General features: G+C 39.7%; 1 protein-coding gene across 1 annotated transcript in view; it reads left to right on the top strand.

Annotated features, from left to right (window-relative positions):
• The first annotated feature begins 540 nt into the window (after window positions 1-540).
• DNAJC13 (DnaJ heat shock protein family (Hsp40) member C13) overlaps window positions 541-21,455 on the top strand; it is a 121,088-nt gene continuing 100,173 nt past the window's right edge. Inside the window, exons 1-2 of the mRNA XM_028099069.2 lie at window positions 541-645; window positions 20,124-20,204. Coding sequence (XP_027954870.1) covers window positions 20,137-20,204 — 68 coding nt within the window. The 5' untranslated portion in view covers window positions 541-645; window positions 20,124-20,136. The remainder of the gene's footprint in view (window positions 646-20,123; window positions 20,205-21,455) is intronic.

Below are 21,455 nucleotides of genomic sequence, written 5' to 3'. Positions count from 1 at the left end.
AAGAAGACTTCAGGGGATTAATAGTGTAAAGGGCTGGGACGCACCACAGTCGCCCGCAGGACTCAGGGCCACACGCCGAGGGGCGTGACCTTAGGAGAGAACAAGCCGGAGGGCGTGGCTCCACCCGCGAGCGCGCGCGCGCTCCAGGGCGGGTCCTCCTTGGCACTGCGTGGACTCCGGCTCCTACAGCTGGCCCCGTCACTCGGCGCATGTGTAAATTCTGCGGGACGGGCGGGCCGGTAGAACGCGGAATTTCTGCGAAAGGGGGCGAATGGGACGGAGAGAGCCGAGAAATGCATGCGGGGGTGAGGCGGGACAGAAAGCGGAAGAATTGAAATCAGCTGACCGGGTCTCGTGACAGCCTGGGCGGTGGCGACGCAGGCGTATTGGAGCGCGGTTGCTGAAAGCCTGAGCGAAGATGGCGGCCTCCAGAGTGAGCCTCTGAGAGGCAGAGGGAGGAGGCGGAGGGGGCGGGGAAGCCGGGCCGCCGCGGCACCAGGAACCCGCGGCAGCGGAGCTACAGGGCCCCGAAGGGGGAAAGGGGAAGTGGTTGGGGGGGAGGCCGGAGGGCGCCTCATCTCACTCCGGACGCAGAGCCGGCGGCGGGAGGAGCTCGGGCTGGAGCCTCTCCAGCCTCCCGCGAAGGTAAACCACTCCGGGCACCGGCCTCTGGGGCTCTGCCTTATCCCCTCCCCACGCCCCGGGGACTTGGGGCGCCAAGGACAGGAGAAAAAAGGGGTGGTGTCTTGGCCGTCGCAGCCTCCAGCTGCTAAGGGAAAGCAGATTACCCTCCCCCAAGGCTGCTGGTCTGGTTTCTCCCGTCGGATCCCCCCCGGCTCCAGGTGACATTATCCCTGGGCGCTGCCTTGTTCAGCCCCACCCCTCTTTTTTGGATCGTTTTCCCGTTTTCTACCTACCATGGTCCCCAGATCCCGTCTGTACATCTTTACCCCACACACCCCTTACTCCCCTCTGGGCTCCGCCCTCAGGATTCCCTTCCAGCTTCCTACTCTGAACACAGTTTGTGTTGGTTGCCGGCAACTCCTGTTTCCTGGGGTCCGCGACCTTCCTTCCCCCCACGTCCGGTTTAGACTTTGACTTTCTTTGCTTTGTTTCGTTTCGTTTGGAGGTGGGGAGCACCCGCGTCGTTTCTTCTCCAGGCTCTCCCTTTTCCAAAATCAAGTTTACCCCCAGGTTTTTCCTTTCCTGCAGCGGAGCTTATTTTCAGTGGCCTTTCCTTCACTGCTGTGATTTTGCCTCTGAATGTGGCCTTTGGAATGGGTGAAGTAGGACTCAGACGCTCAGTGAAGTGGCGGTTAAACGCAGATTTGACTTATTAGACTTAAGAATGAGTGCCTTCCGTTAAACTCTCTTATTGTAGGGTGTTCAGTTACCTACTCTTGTCTTGAGATTGTTTTATCAGTTGATGTTTTCAGATTGTTTATCAGTTTTTTTTTGAGGGGGGGTTAAAAAATCTCCCCCTAATGAGGCTATGGTCTCCCAAAGTAATGAGTTCCCTTCTCTGCTTTTCCCTTTTACCCTACTGTGATTTCTTCTAATCAGGAGGGCCTAGGCCTGATGCTTTTACCTCCTCTGTGAAGGACTTTATCCTGTTGGGTTATTTTGAGCCTCTTGGAGTGTAATGTCTTCGCGAAAAAAATTTCAGAATATTTCTTCAGGCTCTGCCCCAGTGACTGTCTTTCTTGCTGTATTCTCTTTTTTACTTTATGGATCTGATAGATTTCTAGGTTTGAAAGTACCGTCTGTTGAGTTTGAGGAAATTACAGTGGTCGGGTTTTGTAGTATATTACCAGTATTCTGAGAGTCTATGGAAATATGAAATAGGATTTGCCCTAAAAAGTTAAAAAAAAAAAGGGAAATTTCAAAAACTCGTCAGAAACTCGCTGTCCGAAAAAGACTTGATTCACATTTCTTTGGTTTCTGGAAAGTGCTATATTGTTTGACTGAATTTGGCATATAACCTAAAACTTTGTTAACATATTAAATGTAACATGAAACAGTGTTTAAGCACCTATAGCTCAAACTTGGCTTTTGCTGTTAATATCACAATGGGGCATAAGTCCTGTTTAGAAAATGTTACACTGTATTCCCAGTTTGAGAACAGGAAGTAGAACATACTAAGGGAGGAAAAGAATAGTCAGGGGGTTATTAAGAGAGGAATGTCAGGAACCTTAAGTCTATAGTCCAGTTCATGGAAAATACCACCATTTGTATTCCACTGGGAGGCAATGGATGTTCCTCTTTTTCTAAAGTGACAGTAGTAAATAGGCTAAACCAAATGAACGTTATCAGTGCAAAAGTTATGGAACCATGGAAAACAGGAGTTATTTGTAAGAATTTAGCTTTATCCACAAATAAATAGACGGTAGTTGCTGAGGTGGACTATAACAATGCTGGCTTTATTAAATTTGTAAAAAAGGTTGATAGTGGAAACTGGTTCTCAATAGATACTAAATTACAGTTGAAATAAAAAGGATCTGTTTTAACTCATTTGGCTCTGTTCCTTAACTAGGTCTGTTTACACAGCTGATTTTCATTGCACTTACCTTTCCCCTGCTTCTCTGAGGTACTTAAAACTAGTAAAATAGAAGCAAGGCTGTGCAGGTAAACTATAGCAAAGATTTGGTTGCTAATAGTTTCAGGCCAAATGTTGACTGTAATATTTAGCAGTGGTTAAAGGGGAGTTGTTTTGAAAGAAATCCTTTAAGTCAGTGTTTCTCAACTTCATTAAACCCAAGAAAGACTCCCTTTTTATTCCTAACAATTTGTAACACCCGCTCGATTATCTGGAGATAGTTTTTAAATAATATAATCACCTTCTGGCTTTGGTCCTGGGACAAAAAGAAGCTTTGCTCTCACTGTTGCACCAAAAAAAAATGGGACTCACTTTAAATTCTTGACTTTTTTTTTTTTGAGAACTGTTAAAGAACTGAGGTCACCGAGCAAACCATTGGCCAATCTTTTAAGGTGAGAGGGTACATGAATTCAGTGTCACCTTCATTGGACACAACTGGACACTGGTAAGAAGAGTTCAGCTAGAATAGCTGACAAGTTGATGAAGGCTGAGTGCACCTTCTTCCAAGCTCTTTCTCTACAAACTCGCTAGGCACTGTTAGAAAAGATTGGAAAGAACCCTGGGGAGTGTCTGTTGTGGTGCTGACCTAGGAGAGGGGAAAAGCAGCAGAGCTTTTAGGAGGGGCACAAAACTGATTCTTTCTCTGTCTCTTTTATGGAACAATAACCTTAATCTGTGAAGGGAAGGGCATCTCTGCTGGCCCCTTGGTTAGCATTCACTGAGCTGGGGCAATGCAAGAAAAGGGGAACGAATCTCCTCTGGGAGGGGCACTGAGCTTAAAACTGCAGCCAGGAGGAGCAAGAAGATCACACCCCTGAGATCCAGGGGTATAGTGTATGCCTAAGACTGAACCTTAATCAGAACTACAAAGATTCTATCTCGATCCCCCTGCCACTCTTAAGAAGTTTTGAGTAACAAGTGAATGCAGAATATTACCAGGAACAATATCATGCAAAGAGGCACAGCACAAAGAATCCGATAGACATTGCTGTAGTAAACCATCCCCCACCATAGGCACCAGCTATTCTGGAGATTTTTGAAGCCTGTGATACACTGAGAATAACCATAGCAACGGCAAATTATAAATCCAGCCCAACTCCTAAACAGATTAACACAAACCCTGCACTAAAGACCTAGCAAAGAAAAGATGTGTCCATTTCTAGTCACAAAAATTATTTGCCTCAATCTCTACTCTTCTATATGTGTCCAGCTTTCAAACAAAATTTATAAGGCATACAAAAAGGCCAAAGGAAAATTCTGTAGAGAAAGCAATCAGAAGTACACTTAGATTAACATAAATGTTGTTATCTGCTAGGGAATTTAAAATGACTATAATATGTTAAAGGTTGAGGAGAAGAGTGGATAACATGCAAGATCAGATGGGTAATTTTAGCTGATAGAAACTATAAGAAAGAATCAAAAATGCTAGAGGTATGACACAGTAAAGAAATGAAGAATGCTTTTGGGCTTATCAGAATTGACATAGCCAAGGAAAGAATCAGTGAAATTATAATTGGTAGAAGAAATTTACCCAGCTGAGACACAAAAAAGTTAAAACACCCTAGAGCTTGGGGATAGTACTAAACATTTTAATATATAAATGATTAGAATCCCAGACGAAGAACAGAGTAGAAGAAATATTAAAATGTTGAGGAAATAATAGAAAAATTTCCAAAATTAATGTCAGACATCAAACCACAGATCCAGAAGCTTAGAGAGCACCAAGCAAGATAAATACCGCCCCCCCCCCCCCGCAAACTCAAAACACACCTTGACATCATATTTAAACTGAGGAGGTAAGTAAACAAAGGACAGAGAAAATCCTGAAGGTAGCCAAAGAAAAGAGAAGCCTATACAGAGGAAAAAGAGTTAAAGCAGAGAAACCATGCAAACAAGACAGTCGAGTGACAGCTTTAAAGTACCAAAAGAAAAAAACAGCAAAAATATTTTTCAGAAATGAAGACAAAATACAGACACTGTTAAAAGCCGGGAGGCTCAAAAATATAATCTCTCCATTTACATGATAGGTACATTCCTAGAAAATTATGTGCGTATTAAACTCTGCAAAATGTACTTTGTGATTTATATTTAATACAGAATTAAAATTGGGATCAGTTATAAATAGGTTTTTACCTATCTTAATGCCCAATTGGATATTTGAAAGTCAGTTGAGGGTAGTTCTCAACCTGTGGGACTGTCTTGTACATTGAGGGTTATCTAGCCCCATCCACTAAATCATAATACAGTAGTCACCCCTTATTCACTTTTCATAGTTTCTTTTACTTGAGGTCAGTAGCAGTCCAGAATCAGATGATCCTCAAAAAAAAAAAAAGTTCAGTAGTCGCCTAATGCTGTATCACAGTGCCTGTGCTATTTACCTCATATAATCTCATCACATAGGCATTTTATCTCAAATCAAAAGAAGGCTGAGTGTAGTGCAGTAAATTTTGAGAGAGATCACATTCACATAACATTGCAGTATATTTTTATAATTGTTCTTATTGTTAATATGTCAGTGTACCTAATTTATAAATTAAACATAGGTATGTACATACAGGGAAAGAATCTATATGGGATTTGGTACTATGTGGTTTTAGACATCCACTGGGGGTCTTAGAACACATTTCCTGTGGATAGAGGGGACTACTTTAGTGTTTCTCTCTTTTTTTATTGCCTTAAGATTTTCTTTATTAGAGAGCATGAGCGGAGGGGAGAGGCAGAGAGAGAGGGAGAGTCCTCACTGAGCAGTGACCCTAATATGGGGCTCGATTCCAGGACCCAGGGTCCAGGACCTGAGCTGAAGGCAGACCCATAACGGACTGAGCCACTGGGAGCCCCTACTTCAGTGTTTTAATCATAGTGTCTTTAAAATTGTAGTCAGTGGTTTTCAAACACATTTTTCTGCTTCAGCAGTTTTCACATGCTCAGCACATGCCAATCAGTAACATCTCTTGAAGTATGGAGTGATTTCTAATTGTGGGAACTCCTTTGAGAATCACTGATTTGGGAATATTTTTGTAGTAACTTAAACCAACATGGTAGTGATCATCTTTTTTTTTTTAAGATTTTATTTATTTGACAGAGAGGCAGTGAGAGAGGGAACACAAGCAGGGGGAGTGGGAGAGGGAGAGGCAGGCCTCCTGCTGAGCAGGGAGCCTGATGCGGGGCTCGATCCCAGGACCCTGAGATCATGACCTGAGCCGAAGGCAGATGCTTAACAACTGAGCCACCCAGGCACCCACGGTTGTGATCATCTTACCAACTTAAACTTAAGTGTTGTTCAGTAAAATACTAATTTTATCAATAAAGAGAAACAATTTGCTAGTAGTTCTTTTAACAGGCTCTTTATTCAATAGCCTGCATATTTGAGTTTTACTTGCACTTTTATGGACTGCTTATGGAGAATAGTGATCTCTAAAACAAAGTTGGGCGCCTGGGTGGCTCAGTCAGTTAAGCGGCTGCCTTTGGCTCAGGTCATGCCTCAGGGTCCTGGGATTGAGTCCTGCATCAGGCTCCTTGCTTAGCAGGGAGTGTTGCTTCTCCCTCTGCCTCTCCCTCCCCCCCGCTCATGTGTGCGTGCATGTGCGTGTGCACTCTCTCTCAAATCTTAAAAAAACAACGAAGTCTACATTCAATGGGATTTTATTGTTGCAGCATTCTAAGTTGCCCTTAGAAGTAGACCAGACTGCCTAAGTGGTGGTCACATTTTTAGTGCATGGCCATTGGTGATACCTCTGTGAAGTTGATGAGTAAAAATTTGATCTGTGATGAACAGATCAAAAACAAAACCCCAAAGCAATCTAAAATAATTACTTAAATGTTTTAATTTTGTCAAGTATAGTTGCCAGAACATGAAGGATTGATAAGGTTATGAATATAGATTTCCCTTAATATTTCATAAATCCTGTGCTAATTATAGTAAAATTTAAATTCTTATACATGGATTTCAGACATGTATTCCTTAGTCATCTAGTGCTATGAGGTTTCTCTCCCCCTCAAACTTCTAGTTAAGATACAGAATGTATTTTGGATGTTTGCCAAATCTTAAGAGTAGATAAAGCCATTCCCTCCCCCCAACCGTAGATGTGCTGGGTTTAATTTTAAAAGTGGAGTTTTCCCTTTTTTTTAGTTAACTGGTAGATTTGAGGTGTTCTGTAAAATCTGAAGAACTATGGCAGAGTTAGGAATAACAGGGATATTTCAGAAAGAGCCCAAGGAGGAACCTACATGTTGCTATTTTGTGTTGGGTGAAAGGGAAATTGTAGTAGCCTAAGCTCCTTGTCTTTTAATAGTGTGTTTGCCTATTAGGATGCTTACTATAAAACTTCCTCTAAGAAGAATTTATAATATGCTTAGGAAATTTAGTCCTCCATTTTGCATTCACTACAGTGATAGAAAAAGCAGCAACAAGTTAAAACATGGCAATTGACAGTCTCTTACACATTAGGGTCTATTTAATATAATAGAGGAAGATTATTAAGTACCTGTTTGTGAGCTAAAGAAGAGCTTATTGGACTAGTACGTTTTCTTGCAGAGCTAAGTTAGCTTCAAAGATAAAATAGAAATTAGGTCTAAAAATTTTCAGGAATGTGTACAAACTGTAAATGATCATTAGCATCGATTTCACAGGATTGCTTAAATGAACACATTTGTTTGGGTTTTTTAGGTGAATATTCAGGGCTGTTTTTAAGTTTTGGAAAGGAAAATCATAATCATGCATCTTAGAAAAAAACTTTTTGTTACAACAGCTAGAGGTCCATTTTGTGAGAAGTAAGAATTATTCCCTCGGATGACATCAGCATACATGTGATTAAAATGTAAAGATGTATTTTTTTTCAATATTTATATTGCATAGGAATGGCCAACAAAATTAACTACTGTGGTATTTATGCTTGCCCCTCCCCCAATTAAGATACTATTAAAAGTGTTTCTTCAGATTTAGGGGTTGCTTTTGAGTTTCCCTTGCCCTTTTATTTCATGAATATGTATCTGATTTCTAATTGGAAAGGAATGGATTTTTAAAGAATGGGGAGATGGATCTTAGATTATTTTGCCTTACCCTGTGGTGATGGAAGTATTTAAAAGTTCATTTTGATGTGGCAGACAAGGCAAAGGTTTCAATATTATAACTTCTGGGCAGTTATTTGGAGATATGATTGTAAACTGAAATTTGACAGTACCACTGTCTTTCTTCTCCAACCACATTTATCTCTGGAGTTAGTGGGTTCTTCAGCGCTTTTAGAAAGCTAAGGTAGGATGTATTAAAACCTTACTTTGTGATCTATTTTATAAGCTGTATATTTATTTATTTATTTTGAAGTTTTTTTTTTTTTAAAGATTTTATTTATTTGAGAGAGAGAGCACGAGAGGGAAGAGGGTCACAGAGGGAGAAGCAGACTCCCTGCTGAGCAGGGAGCCCGATGCTGGACTCGATCCTGGGACTCCAGGATCATGACCTGAGCCGAAGGCAGTCGCTTAACCAACTGAGCCACCCAGGCACCCACTGTATATATTTTTTTTTTTTAAAGATTTTATTTGAGCGAGTGGGAGCATGAGCAAGGGGAGGGGTAGAGGGAGAAGCAGACTCCCCACTAAGCTGAAGGCAGACCCCTAATGACTGAGCCACCCAGGTGCCCCTTTATAAGCTGTTTGAAGACCACTGTACACGGGCACCTGGGTGGCTCAGATGGTTGGGCGTCTGCCTTTGGCTCGGGTCATGATCTCTAGGTCCTGGGATAGAGCCCCATGTCAGGCTCCCAGCTCAGCGGGGAGTCTGCTTCTCCCTCTGCCTCTCCCCCTGCTTGTGCTCTCTCTGTTTCTCTCTCTCTTAAATGAATAAATAAAATCTTAAAAAAGACCCCTGTACAGTAGGTATTATACACATTACACATACTGATTTGTTACTTATTTAGAAGGAAATGCTTTTGCCTCTACTTGTATTATATATTAAAACATGAAGCTGAAAATTAAAAATTAAAAAAGAAGGGGTGCCTGGGTGGCTCAGTCGTTAGGCGTCTGCCTTCGGCACAGGTCATGGTGCCAGGGTCCTGGGATTGAGCCCTGTGTCGGGCTCCCTGCTCGGCGGGAGGCCTGCTTCTCCCTCTCCCACTCCCCCGCTTGTGTTCCCTCTCTCACTGTCTCTCTCTCTCTGTCAAATAAATAAAATCTTTTTTTTTGAAGATTTTATTTATTTATTCATGAGAGAGAGAGAGGGAGAAGCAGGCTCCCAAGGAGCAGGGAGCCCGATGCGGGACTCGATCCCAAGACCCTGAGATCATGACCTGAGCCGAAGGCAGACGCTTAACCATCTGAGCCACCCAGGCACCCAAATAAAAAAAATCTTAAAAAAAAAAATTAAAAGAGGCTAAAGTTCCTATCAGTTTCCTCCATACACAGCACATCCTATCTAAGACAGTCTAGTTGTAACTTTTTAATCTGGATAAAAATTAATGTTCCGTTAACTTTATATTTTGTGCTGGCTTCAGCAGCATATCTAAAATTGGAACATTAACTATTTATATTTTTACCTTTTATTTGAAACAAGTAGCCAAGTGATGTAATTCACTCAGATTTTGAATCCAGTTACAAATAAATGTAGGCCTTTATTTTTTTTAAAGATTTTATTTCTTTATTTGACAGAGAGAGACACAGCGAGAGAGGAAACACAAGCAGGGGGAGCTGGAGAGGGAGAAGCAGGCCTCCCATGGAGCAGGGAGCCCGACGTGGGGCTCGATCCCAGGACCCTGGGACCATGACCTGCACCGAAAGCAGACGCCTAACGACTGAGCCACCCAGGCGCCCCTTCTTTTCTAATTTTTAATTTTCAGCTTCATGTTTTAATATATAACACAAGTAGAGGCAAAAGCATTTCCTTCTAAATAAGGAACAAATCAGTATGTGTAATGTGTATAATACCTACTGTACAGAGGTCTTTTTTTTTAAGATTTTATTTATTCATTTAAGAGAGAAACAGAGCATAAGCAGGGGGAGAGGCAGAGGGAGAAGCAGACTCCCCGCTGAGCTGGGAGCCTGACATGGGAACACAAGCAAGGGGAGTGGGAGAGGGAGAAGCAGGTTACCCGCTGAGCAGGGAGCCCGATGCGAGGCTCGATCCCAGGACCCTGGGATCACGACCTGAGCTGAAGGCAGACGCTTAAGGACTGAGCCACCCAGATGCCCCAAATGTAGGCCTTTAAAAAGCTAGTATTAAGGGATTCTCTCTTTGGTTATTACTCAAGGTTAGCCTTTGCCTTAGAAGTGGTCTCCTTCCCCCTGCATTTTTAATAGGATATAGCTGTATGAGGAAATACTAAGTTAATAAATTAGTTCCTATCCTGTGACTGTATATCGTATTTTCAGGTGTAGTGTCACAGTGTAGCAGAAAAACAGCATTTCTATAGGTGAGCTTGGTCAGAAAATAAAGGTAAATGCAATTCTCTCCCCAAATTTTTCATCTACAGTCAAGTTGAGAGAACTTTATATTACATACATACTCATATACTCATCTCCAAGATTTTCACATTAACATTTACTACTTGCTTTATCATATATCCATCTTTCTATCTATCTTATTTTTTTAAAATATTTTATTTATATATTTGATAGAACACAAGCAGGGGGAGCAGTAGAGGGAGAGGGAGAAGCAGGCTTCCCGCTGAGCAGGGAGCCCGACATGGGGCCCGATCCCAGGACCCTGAGATCATGACCTGAGCCCAACGCAGATGCCTAACCATCTGAGCCACCCAGGCGCCCCTATCCATCTTATTTTTTAATGCATTTCAGGACAAACTCATGTTTTTAATTCATTATTTGAGAGCAGAATTCTTTATGTTACAGACTCAAAGTGTAAAAATTAGTATCTCATCTGCTCTCTCCAAGTTGTGTAAAAATTAGTCTCAGTGGGTCATGCAAAATGTGCTTTAAAGGCAAATAGTGTTTATTAAAGCCATTTCCTTCCTTTATTCACTAGTGTATCACATATGGTCCCTAACTTAATGATACCTTGACTTAAAATCTTTCAACTGTATGATGGTGTGAAAGTGGTATGCATTCAGTAGAAACCATACTTTGTTGAGTTTTGATACCTTCCCAGGCTAGCGCTATGCGGCATCCTCCTCTTGTGACCACGGGCAGTGGCAGCGAGCCACAGCTCCCAGTCAGCCGTGCAGTCACAAGGGGGAACAACTGATAGACTTAGAACCATTCTGTTTTTCACTTTCAGTACAGTATTCAGTAAATCACATGTGCTACTCAATATTTTGTTATAAAATAGGCATTGTATTAGATGATTTTGCCCAACTATAGGCTAATGTGTTCTGAGCACATTTAAGGTAGGCTAGGCTAAGCTATGAAGACTGGTAAGTTAAGCGTATTAAATGCATTTTCAGCTTACAGTGGGCTTATCAGGAGGTAATGCCATGGTCAGTCAAGGAAGATCTGTATTTTTCTGAATATACACATTCATCTCTGGCTAAACGAGGGCTCTGTTTTTACTTAAACACAAGACTTGCACATACACCTAGTTTTGCTCTGTGTGCAGATACTTTTGCTTACAGCTTGGCTGTAATCTGTCTGGGTGTCTGTGGTGTTGAGGCCATTCAACCTGTTTTTTGTTCTTAGTGTCGATTTGGTGTAGGCTTCTGCTTAGTGGACTCTCAAATCCTGTGGTTTTGTGTCAAAATTGTATCTTTTGAAAGATCGGTCTCATTTTATTCATAAGTGGTCTTAAATGGATTGCCAGTTTTACTGCCAGTAATAAATTAGAGAATGTGAGAACATTAAATGTTCAAAAGCATGAAGCAAGGGAATTCATTGAATAGGGTGAATTTAGCCAAAATGCCTGTGTTGCCCTGAATTTGACTTTTTAACCCCTAGAACAATTCTCTCAAAGAACAAACTGAAGTTGCAAAAAATCTCTGTTGGTGGTATAATAAGGTATGGAACGAAAACAGGTGAAGTCAACTTAAAAAATTGGAGATGCTTTCTGTGTGATTTAGTTACAAAGACTATGTAAATTTGTGTTTTGCTCATCAAAAAAAGGGTAGGTCTTTGAGAATTTGAAGTGGGACACTATTGTAGGAATGAAGGAGATGAATTTTTTTTCTTTAGATTTTATTTATTTACTTGAGAGAGAGAGCAAGCGGAGTGTTCATGAGAGGGCACACGCACAGGGGTGGGGGGGAGGTGAGTGATGAGAAGCAGATTCCCAGCTGAGCAGGGAGACCGACACAGTGCTCCATCCCAGGACCCTGGGATCATGACCTGAGCCAAAGGCAGACACTTAACCGACTGAGCCACCCAGGTGCCCCGAAGGAGATGAAATTTAAGCAATAATTGGTTTGAACAGATAAATTCTTGCTAACTTGAGTACGTCTCAACAACTGGCAGGGTGGCAAGTGCTGATGATGCAGCTGCTACCAAGATCTCATCCAACAAGTTTTACATTTTTTTAGTTGGACAGTTCATTGCTATTTAGAGAAATGTGCCTATAAATGACTGTTATTGCTGTTACCTGCTTGATGCTTGAGCTGCTTGATACTAGACGTTTTGCATGATTTTTATCACTATTAATGGGAATTATGGTTGCCTAAGAGTTTTTGTCTATGAGCAACAATTTTATTTTTTTTTTAAGATTTTATTTATTCATTTGAGACACAGAGATACAGAGAGAGAGAGCATGAGCAGGGAGAGAGGCAGAGGGAGAGGGAGAAGCAGGCTCCCCGCAGAGCGAGGAGCCGGATGTGGGGCTCGATCCCAGGACCCTGGGATCATGACCTGAACCGAAGGCAGACGCTTAACCATCTGAGCCACTCAGGTGCCCCTATGAGCAACAATTTTAGAAACACTTTTGGAGCTTATTAAAGAAATATGTAAATATTAATGGAGAAATACATAAATATTAAATGGACCATAGATTATTTTTAGGGAGTGAAGAAATGAAGAGTCAGACTTGACTGAGCCACCCAGGTGCCCTTATTTATATCTTTTTAAAAACCTTTTTAGGTGGGGTGCCTGGGTGGCTCAGTCATTAAGCATCTGCCTTCTGCTCAGGTCATGATCCCAGGGTCCTGGGATCGAGCCCTGCATGGGGTTCTCTGCTCGGCCGGAAGCCTGCTTCTCCCTCTCCCACTTGCCCTGTTTGTGTTCCTGTTCTCGCTGTGACAAATGAATAAATAAAATGTTAAAAAAAATAACCTTTTTAGGTAAAATAAATTGTAAGGACTAAGATAACAATGGATAATAAAATAATGACACCTTCATATAGTCAACCCAGCTTAAGAAATATATATTGCTATAGTTATTTTTGAATGAGCAGGTGAAAACTGCGAATACCAATTAAAGCAATAAAACACTATACTTTTGAAGGTAGAAATCCTAGCGATATTCTTTGGTGATATACATTGAATAAATAGTACAAGGATTGAAATTAAAAGATAAAAGATTTAGGATTTAGTAATTAAAAAAATTTTTTTTTAGATTTTATTTATTTATTTGAGAGAGAAAGAGAGACAGAGATAGTGAGAGACAGCACAAGTGGGGAGGAGAGAGAGAAGCAGGCTCCCTGCAGAGCAAGGAGCCCGATGCGGGGCTCGATCCCAGGACCCCGGGATCATGACCTGAGCCGAAAGCAGTCGCTTAACCGACTGAGCCACCCAGGCGCCCCAAGTAATTTAAAAATTTTAACTTTCCCACCTGAGACACCTTAAGAGAGATACAGGGCCTTGTAAGCCTGAAAGAGAGGTAATCAATCATAGAGAGATATGAAACAACTATTTCATATCTAGGGTAGTATGTTTAAAGTACAATAATAACTATTATGATTGCAGTTAATATTTTTGAGTGCTTATCCTGAGCCAAGCATCACATTCCACCCTTTATTTATCTCATTTAGTCCTCACCAAAGCCTTTTGCTATAAATACTGTTCTCTTTCATAGATGAACCGTGATTCTAAGTTTAGGAAGCTTTTCTTCAAGGTCATGCAGTCAGTAAATGGCAGTTATTACTAATCTGCCTTCAACCATACATAACATTTTAAAAATTTGCCACCCTTACTTACCTTGATGATAGATTGAAATTAAAACTAGTTTAGTGTAGCTTTTTGTGGTAGTCGTTAGTTGCATTTAGTGTGGTCTGGTATCTGTGCTACAGGGAGCTGTTTCAAGGTTGTGTTACAAGATTAAGTCATCACTTGAACGCTGTGCTTGGAGGACCCCCAGACTTGCCTTCACTCATTTTCCAGTGGTTCTCTTGAAGTTATTCCAAGTCTCACTTTGAATGATACGTAGTCCGTACAGAATATTCTTATCCTATTTCTTCTGCATTTTTCTGATATTTGTGTATTGCCATTATCCACTAGTGAGTTATTTGTGTGTCCAGGAGTATCCTCATGGTCTGAAAGAGTTACTGCAGTTTCCAGACCAGTTGCCTTTTTATTAGATTAAATGAATGCATCACAAAGTGGTTGAGGTTTTATTGATAATATAAAATAGATTTACCTGAAAATTTGGAGAGGTTAATATTACACTGTTGAGAAAGTAGGTCCCAGCCTCAGATCTCATTAATCTGGTTATTTTGTAAGTTCAGGTGTTCGTTAAAATAGTATTTTTCTGTTATCGAGCTCCTTAAAGACTATCCTGGAATCCTATATTCGTAGCACATTTCTGTCATGTTTGTTTTGAACACTTCATTTAAAAAATTTTTTTAGCCTTTTTTTTAAAAAGATGATTGATAGAGAGAAGGAGAGGGAGAAGCAGGCTCTCTGCTGAGCAAGGAGCGTGGTTTCGGGGCTCGATCACAGAACGCTGGGATCATGACCTGAGCTGAATGCAGACATTCAACCCACTGAGCCACCCAGGCACCCCGTTTAAAAAATTTTTAAAGCTTATCTATAGACAGAAATATTCAGCGTTGGAGCCTTTTATTTCTTTTGCCTTGTGTTGAGTATGGCAGTTTGTTTCATTGTTTGAAATTGTGTGAAGGTTAATAATTAGAATAGTTCTAAATTGATCCAGGAATGTGCTGTCAAATGATACATCTGTAGTTACATGGTCAAAATGAATTTATTTTGAGTTCCTGAATTCGAGGGAAGGTTTTACTGCTTAGGTTAAGTGGAGTGTGGAGTTAAATAGATTGAGTCCACAGTACTCAATCTGATAAGTAGTCTGGCCCAACTACTTATCAGCTGTGTGACCAGGGAGAAGTGATATAAATTCTCTAAGTTTTCTTGTCAATAAAATGGGAATCATCATATCTGTACCATGGTGGTGTTATGGAGACAAAATGAGGTAGATAGATAAATGCATGGTCAAGGCCTGATCTAATCATTAACACGTGATGAATACTCAATGGACCTTGTTTTCAGGACATGTCTTAAATCTTTTTGTTAGAGTCATCATGCCTCCCCAATTTCAGGGTAATCTTTACTGAGGGCTCTAAATAAAAAAGGGTTATCCTGATTTACATTAGGAGGCTATGCGGACACTAGTAATCCATAGCACTGAATTAGCCCTGTATTTGGCTATGTAGGTGAGTATCTCCTCCCTCTCTTACCTCTCAAATATGCCTCAGCCATATAACATGGCTGAAAGCAAGCTTTTGAGATAAAGGAGTACTTTTCTTCCAAAAAAAGCACTTCCATTTTACTAGCCTTTTTTGGTGGTGGTTATTCAGGATTGGATGCACAATAGCAGTATCACTTGTTGCTTCCTAAAATATTAGAGATAATTGTCAGGTGTCCTGATTTTGGCCACGGGAACGTCTACTGATGTCTAAAGAGTTGAAGTACTGCTTTAATCTTGTATTTTTCTGTCAACATGGTTATCTGCATCAGTATTTCTTCTCTCAGGCCAGGTAATCAGTAGTTTCCTTTAAAATTTTCTTAAATTTTATTTTATTGTGGTAAGAACACAACATGAGATCTGTCCTCTTAACAGATTTTTAAGTGTGCAGTACAGTATTGTTAACTATAGGCACCATGCTGTATGGCACATCTCTGGAACTTAATTATCTTGCACAGCCGAAACTTTACACCCATTGATTAGCACCTCCCCCTTTCCACTGCACCCCAGTTCCTGGCAACCACCATTCTTCTCTCTGTTTCTATGAGTTTGACTATTTTAGATAACTCATATAATACTGCATGGAGTCATGCAGTATTTGTCCTTCTGTGACTGACTTATTTAACTTAGCATCATGTCTCCCAAAGTTCACCCATGTTGCATATTGCAAGATTTCCTTTTTCAAGGCTGAATAATACTCCATTGTATGTGTATGCCACATTTTTTTTTATTCATTCATCCGTTGATGGACTTGAAGTTGTTTCCACATCTTGGCTTTTATAGAAAATGCTGCAATCAACATGGGAGTGTTGGCTCTTCAAGATCCTAATTTCAGTTCTTTTGGATAAATACCCGGAAGTTTGATTGCTGGATCATATGGTAGTTCTATTTTTAATTTTTAGGAACTTCCATACTGTTTTCCATACTGCTTATACCATTTTACATTCCCACTAACAATATTCAGTTTCTCTACATCCTTGCCAAAACATGTTGTCTTTTGGGGTTTTCGCTTGTTTGTTTTGATAATAACCATTGTAACAGGTGTGAGGTACTATCTCATGCCCTTTTTTTTTTAAGATTTTACTTATTTATTTATTTTTAGGCAATCTCCTCAACTCGGGGCTTAAACTCACAATCTCGAGATCAAGATTTGCATGCTCCATCGACTGAGCCAGCCAGGCACCCCCTCTTGTTCTTTTGAGTTGCATTTCTCTGATAGTGACATTGAACATCTTTTCTTATACCTGTTGGCCATTTATATATCTTCTAGTAGTTTAATTTTATATTAATGTGTGTGTTAGATCTTCTCTCCCTTTCTCCTTTTATCTGTTCTAACCTAAGAACTCTCTGGAGTCTGGTGCTTTCATCACCACCAAGTGCCTAGGTCTTCGGAAAGTTGTAGAAAAGCCTTCTTGATGTAAACTTTTTTAAATTCCCCTCCTAAAAGATCTGTTTGGGTTACGTATTCCCCTAAATCAGCGATACCTATGAAGTCATCTTTAGGATCCCCCCCAGGTCATGCTCTAAGTTCTTTGGGGCTGTCATTTTAAAGTCTTTATTATTTTTCCCTCACTTCCATTTTAAATTTAAAGTCCCTTATGATACCAGTCACTCTTCTCTCAAGTACATTTTTTGTCAGTTTTCTAAGATAGGCCTTGGTACAGAGTCTGTCATTCAGATATTTTAAGTTACGGACTAGCAATCCAAACTCCACTCTTTGGTATCGGCCATCACCTTTTCAGTCCTCCTTTCTCATTCCCTTATTCCAATCTTCAGTCGTAGTATATAAGGGAAAGATAACATCTGTAGGCCTGTATTTTTCACTATTTTGGCATATTTTCAGAGATCCTACCTAAGTTTCTTTTCAGCGACGTCATTTACTGCAAATGATTTAGAAGGTAGGAAAAATGTTTGCTGGTTTTAATAAGTCTTAGTTGGCTGCCTGTTTCATCTCAGATACACAATCCAGGAAAAAAACAAAACGCACCAACTGTCAGGACTATATTTAGCTGTCTCCATACATACTAGTAGGAAGATGTCAGTTGACTGTAATTTCCTCTCTTAAAATTTCCCTAACCTTGCAGTTACTTGTGGTTCTCTTATTCCTCAGAGCATGAGTTGATGCTTTTCCAGATGATTTGACAAAACCTTATTTATGAGTACTTGTTAGAACATGAAGTTTAAAGTGGACATCAGAATTTCCCATGGGGTTGCTGCATTTCATTCATTCACTCAAATACTGAGCACCTGTTTTGTGTCAGGAACGCTTGTAGGCTTTGGGGATACACACGCACACACGCGCACACACACACACACATGTTAATGAGCTTAATCGGCAAAAATGCTTCTCTCTGGATATGGTAGCAGGATTAGATGGATAATAAATTGCACACTAGACAGTGAAAGGTGCCATAGAGGAAAAATGAGCAGGAGTCAGAGGGAATTGAAGGTGTAGAATGAGGAGAGTGATTACAATTTATAACAGGATAGTTAGGGTAGGCCTCATTATAAAAGTGACATTTGAATACAGATTTGAAGGACATGTGAGCCATGTAGGTATCTAGGGGAAGAGTGTTCTACATAGAGTATAGAGGCCTTTACCACTTTGCTAATACAAAAACAAGTAGTAAGAATGAAGAAAGCAATTTCAAAATAGCAGTGTCTTTTAAAATGTTTTTGCTGTGCAGGTATATATACTCAAGAGAAATAAAAACATGTTCATACAAATGTATATAGCAGCATGATTCATAATAGCAAGAAAGTAGGAACAACACAAATGTCCATTAACTGATAAATAAACAGAATGTAGTATATCTATACAATAGAAGGAAACTAATTCATGCCAGAGTGTGGACGAACTTTGATAATGTCATGCTAAAAGACATGACAGAAGGCAGTCACGGAGACCACGTTTTGTATGACTCATTTATATGAGATGTCTAAAATAGGCAAATCCATAGTGACAGAAAATCCATAGATAAGTGGTTGCCAGGTGCTGGGAGTGAGTGGGAATGAGGAGTGTCTGCTAACAGGATTTCTTTTTGGGGGGATAAAAATGTTCTAAAAACAACATTGGTTGTAGAACTCTGAATATACTAAAAACCCCTGGATTGTACACTTAGAAAGGGTGAATTCTTTGGTGTGTGAATTGTATCTTAAAAAGCTGTTACAAAAGTGTTTTTTTGAATGAAATTAGTTTTATTCAAGTTATTAAAAGAATACTTGCTGAATAAAAAAAAAATTAAACCAGTGTGAACCATAATATGTTTGGAACCATAATTTTAGCTATTTAGTGTGCATTAACACTTGGTATGTATCCAGTATTTTTAAAAGTACATTTCTTACTAAGGGCAGGGAGAGATGGTCAAGTCACAAAAGAAGAAATAAATGACCATATTCATTTTAACTTTTATGCAGTATGAAGCAAATTATGTAGTATTTTCAAAATTTATCAGTCTTTTCCTTAGTAAATAGTTCCAATAATTTATCCTGTACAGTTAGCAAAATTTAAATTTTTTTTCATGAAGTTAAGTGGGTTCTGGATTTCATACACTTCTGTGTTACAGTCAGTAGACTAATTTTAAAATATGATAACATGGTCCCTCTGCATGAAGCTGGTAGGAGGCTATTACCATGTGATCCATCACACAAGTTTAGAGTCCTGAACTGTTTGGTCTATGTACTCTTCAGCCAGAGGCGTTCACTCACCAAAATTTCAGGTTTCTAAACACTGTCAATTTCTGTACTTAGCTTGATGCTTGCGATTACACTATAAGTAGCATTGTTCTAGTATATTCATACAATGGAATACCATATAGCCTTAAAAAAATCACTTTTTAAAATTTAATTCCATAGAAGGTTCTGTAGAAGAAGGTTAAAATTGTGTGAAAACGGGCTTAAGCAGTACAATTGACAATCTCAATTTTATTTTTATTTTATTTATTTATTTATTTATTTTTTAACCAGCCCTGAAAGAAATTATTTATTTATTTGACAGAGAGAGACACAGCGAGAGAGGGAACACAAGCAGGGGGAGCAGAAGAGGGAGAGGCAGGCTTCCTGCTGAACAGGGAGTCTGATGCGGGGCTCAATCCCAGGACCCTGGGATCATGATCTGAGCCGAAGGCAGATGCCTAATGACTGAGCCACCCAGGCGCCCCTCTCACTTTTGTTTTAAAAAAGCTTGTTCTAGGGGCACCTGGGTGGCTGAGTTGGTTAAGCATCTGCCTTCAGCTCAGGTCATGATCCCAGAGTCCTGGGATCGAGCCCCATGTTGGGCTCCCTGCTCAGCGGGGAGTCTGCTTCTCCCTCTGCGTCTCCCCCTGCTTGTGTTCTCTCTCAAATAAATAAATAAAGTAAAATAAAACAAAAAAAAAGCCTATTCTAAATAGAAGAAGGGAGGCTAGAATGATTATCTTTAGATGCTAGGATTTGCATTATGAGCATTTTAGATTTTTTTTTACTGTGGACATGCATTACTTTTGTAATGAAAATATTGTTATTTTTAAGTTAAATTGTATTTACAGTGGGTCTCCTTAAAGTGACAGTGACAACAGAACAGCTGGCTCTTAGTAACTCAACAAAAACCTTTTGGAATTGATTTGATACTTCGCAGACATTTTTAGGTGCCCATATTGTGCAAGGGCATTGTTTGGTAATGTGAGATTTAAAGATTCATTTACATGAACATTTTTTCTTAGATTCTTTACTCTTGGGATGTTGAGGGCAATTCTTGTCCTCAAGAAACCCAGTGTAGTGGAGGGGAGCAGACAATCACAATACGGTGTGCTAAAGTATGTGAGAGAGACGTGAACCGACTAGTGCCTGTTCCTTAAAACCTATGGTCTTGTAGAAGAATCTGTGCCTTAAAATCAGTACTATATGGCAAGCTCTGAAAGTATGGTATGGGAGATTCAGGAAAAACTTGAAGGATAACTGTACTAAATTCAGCCATATTTTTATCTTTTAGGTTTCAGCACAAAATGAACATAATTAGGGAAAACAAGGATTTGGCATGTTTCTACACAACAAAACATTCATGGAGGGGAAAGTAAGTATTTCTGTTGGTTTTATTTTTCTGTGCTTCTGTGAAGTATCATTTTAAACATAATTTTCAATATCTTGAGTAGTACCACACAGCTCACTTTTGCCATTTAGCCCTTCTCTTCTGAAAAGCATATGTGCATATTTTAAATGCAAATCCTACACTCAGAATAAATTATTGTTCTTTTTTCTTTTGACATTTCCAGTTTTCTGTCTGTGTTAGGTAAGAGTTGGTAATAATTAAAAGTAACAAAAGGAAAACAGACCATCTGTCTACCTTCTTGGATGTTGTCAGTTAGTGATTGGATTATATAGTAGTGGCAGAGTATTAATTTCATAGCTTTATTGCCCGGAGACTAACCTGTGTGTGATGGCTGCATTTTTGTGTCGATTTGCCTGTCAGAGAAATATGCTAATAGTGTTTTTATAATCTTTCTTTAGTCCTATAATGAATTTTAAAAAATTGGGTTTGATCTTATTTTTTCCTTGGGAGAGGAAGTGACATTTTTTAGTAGGCTGCCTGGTCAGACCAAGATGTTGATGCTTCTGTTTCCTTTTTGTAAAACGGGTGATAATTCCTACCCCTCAGATTGCTGTGAGGACTAAATGAAGTGATATGGAGCATGTGAAGGTTTTAAAATCATGCCTTAAATACATTGAGTATTCAGTGGATGGTACCTTTGATCATTACCAAAAAAAAGTTTCTTGTGTAATAAGTAAAATGAGCGTCCCACACTTTGACAAATAGGTGACCACATTATTCCAAATCAGGCCTCAGATAAACCATGCCACGTACACGAAGCCAGTAACTTTGGATCTTTTTCTGAACTTTTCATCTTTTAGGTAATAGGGTAGTAACTTCTTAGAATGGTGCAACATCTGAATTCTGTAGTGTTTCTGGTTTGCATTAGCAAACTGACTATAATTTTGAAAGAGTGTACGAGCTCCTAAATTAGGGAGCATAACTGTTATACTTGTAGAATATTTGTCTTGAAATTTTTTCTTCATTTAATTTCATTGAGCAAAGTTAGAAAATTGACATACCCAGGGTGGTGTGAGTCTCTTTAGTTCTTTGAATCAGCCTTAAAAAAAATTGTATATTGAAATTATTTTTATTTTTTCCTTAAGTGGTAGGTTGCTCTGATCATCATACTCTAACTTCTATTTTTAATACAAGTATAGCATACTGAAACAATAATTCTAAAGAATAAGCTTACTGAACACTTTTTGTTTTGTGAGCTTGTCAGTAATTGTGATA

The sequence above is a fragment of the Eumetopias jubatus genome, unplaced genomic scaffold (genome assembly GCF_037043125.1).
Source record: "Eumetopias jubatus isolate StellerSeaLion01/CBP00866 unplaced genomic scaffold, mEumJub1_p1.0 scaffold_1, whole genome shotgun sequence".
NCBI classification, from domain to species: Eukaryota; Metazoa; Chordata; class Mammalia; order Carnivora; family Otariidae; genus Eumetopias; species Eumetopias jubatus.
The sequence above is the reverse complement of the archived record's forward strand: the minus strand, read 5'-3'. Positions and strand labels throughout refer to the sequence as shown.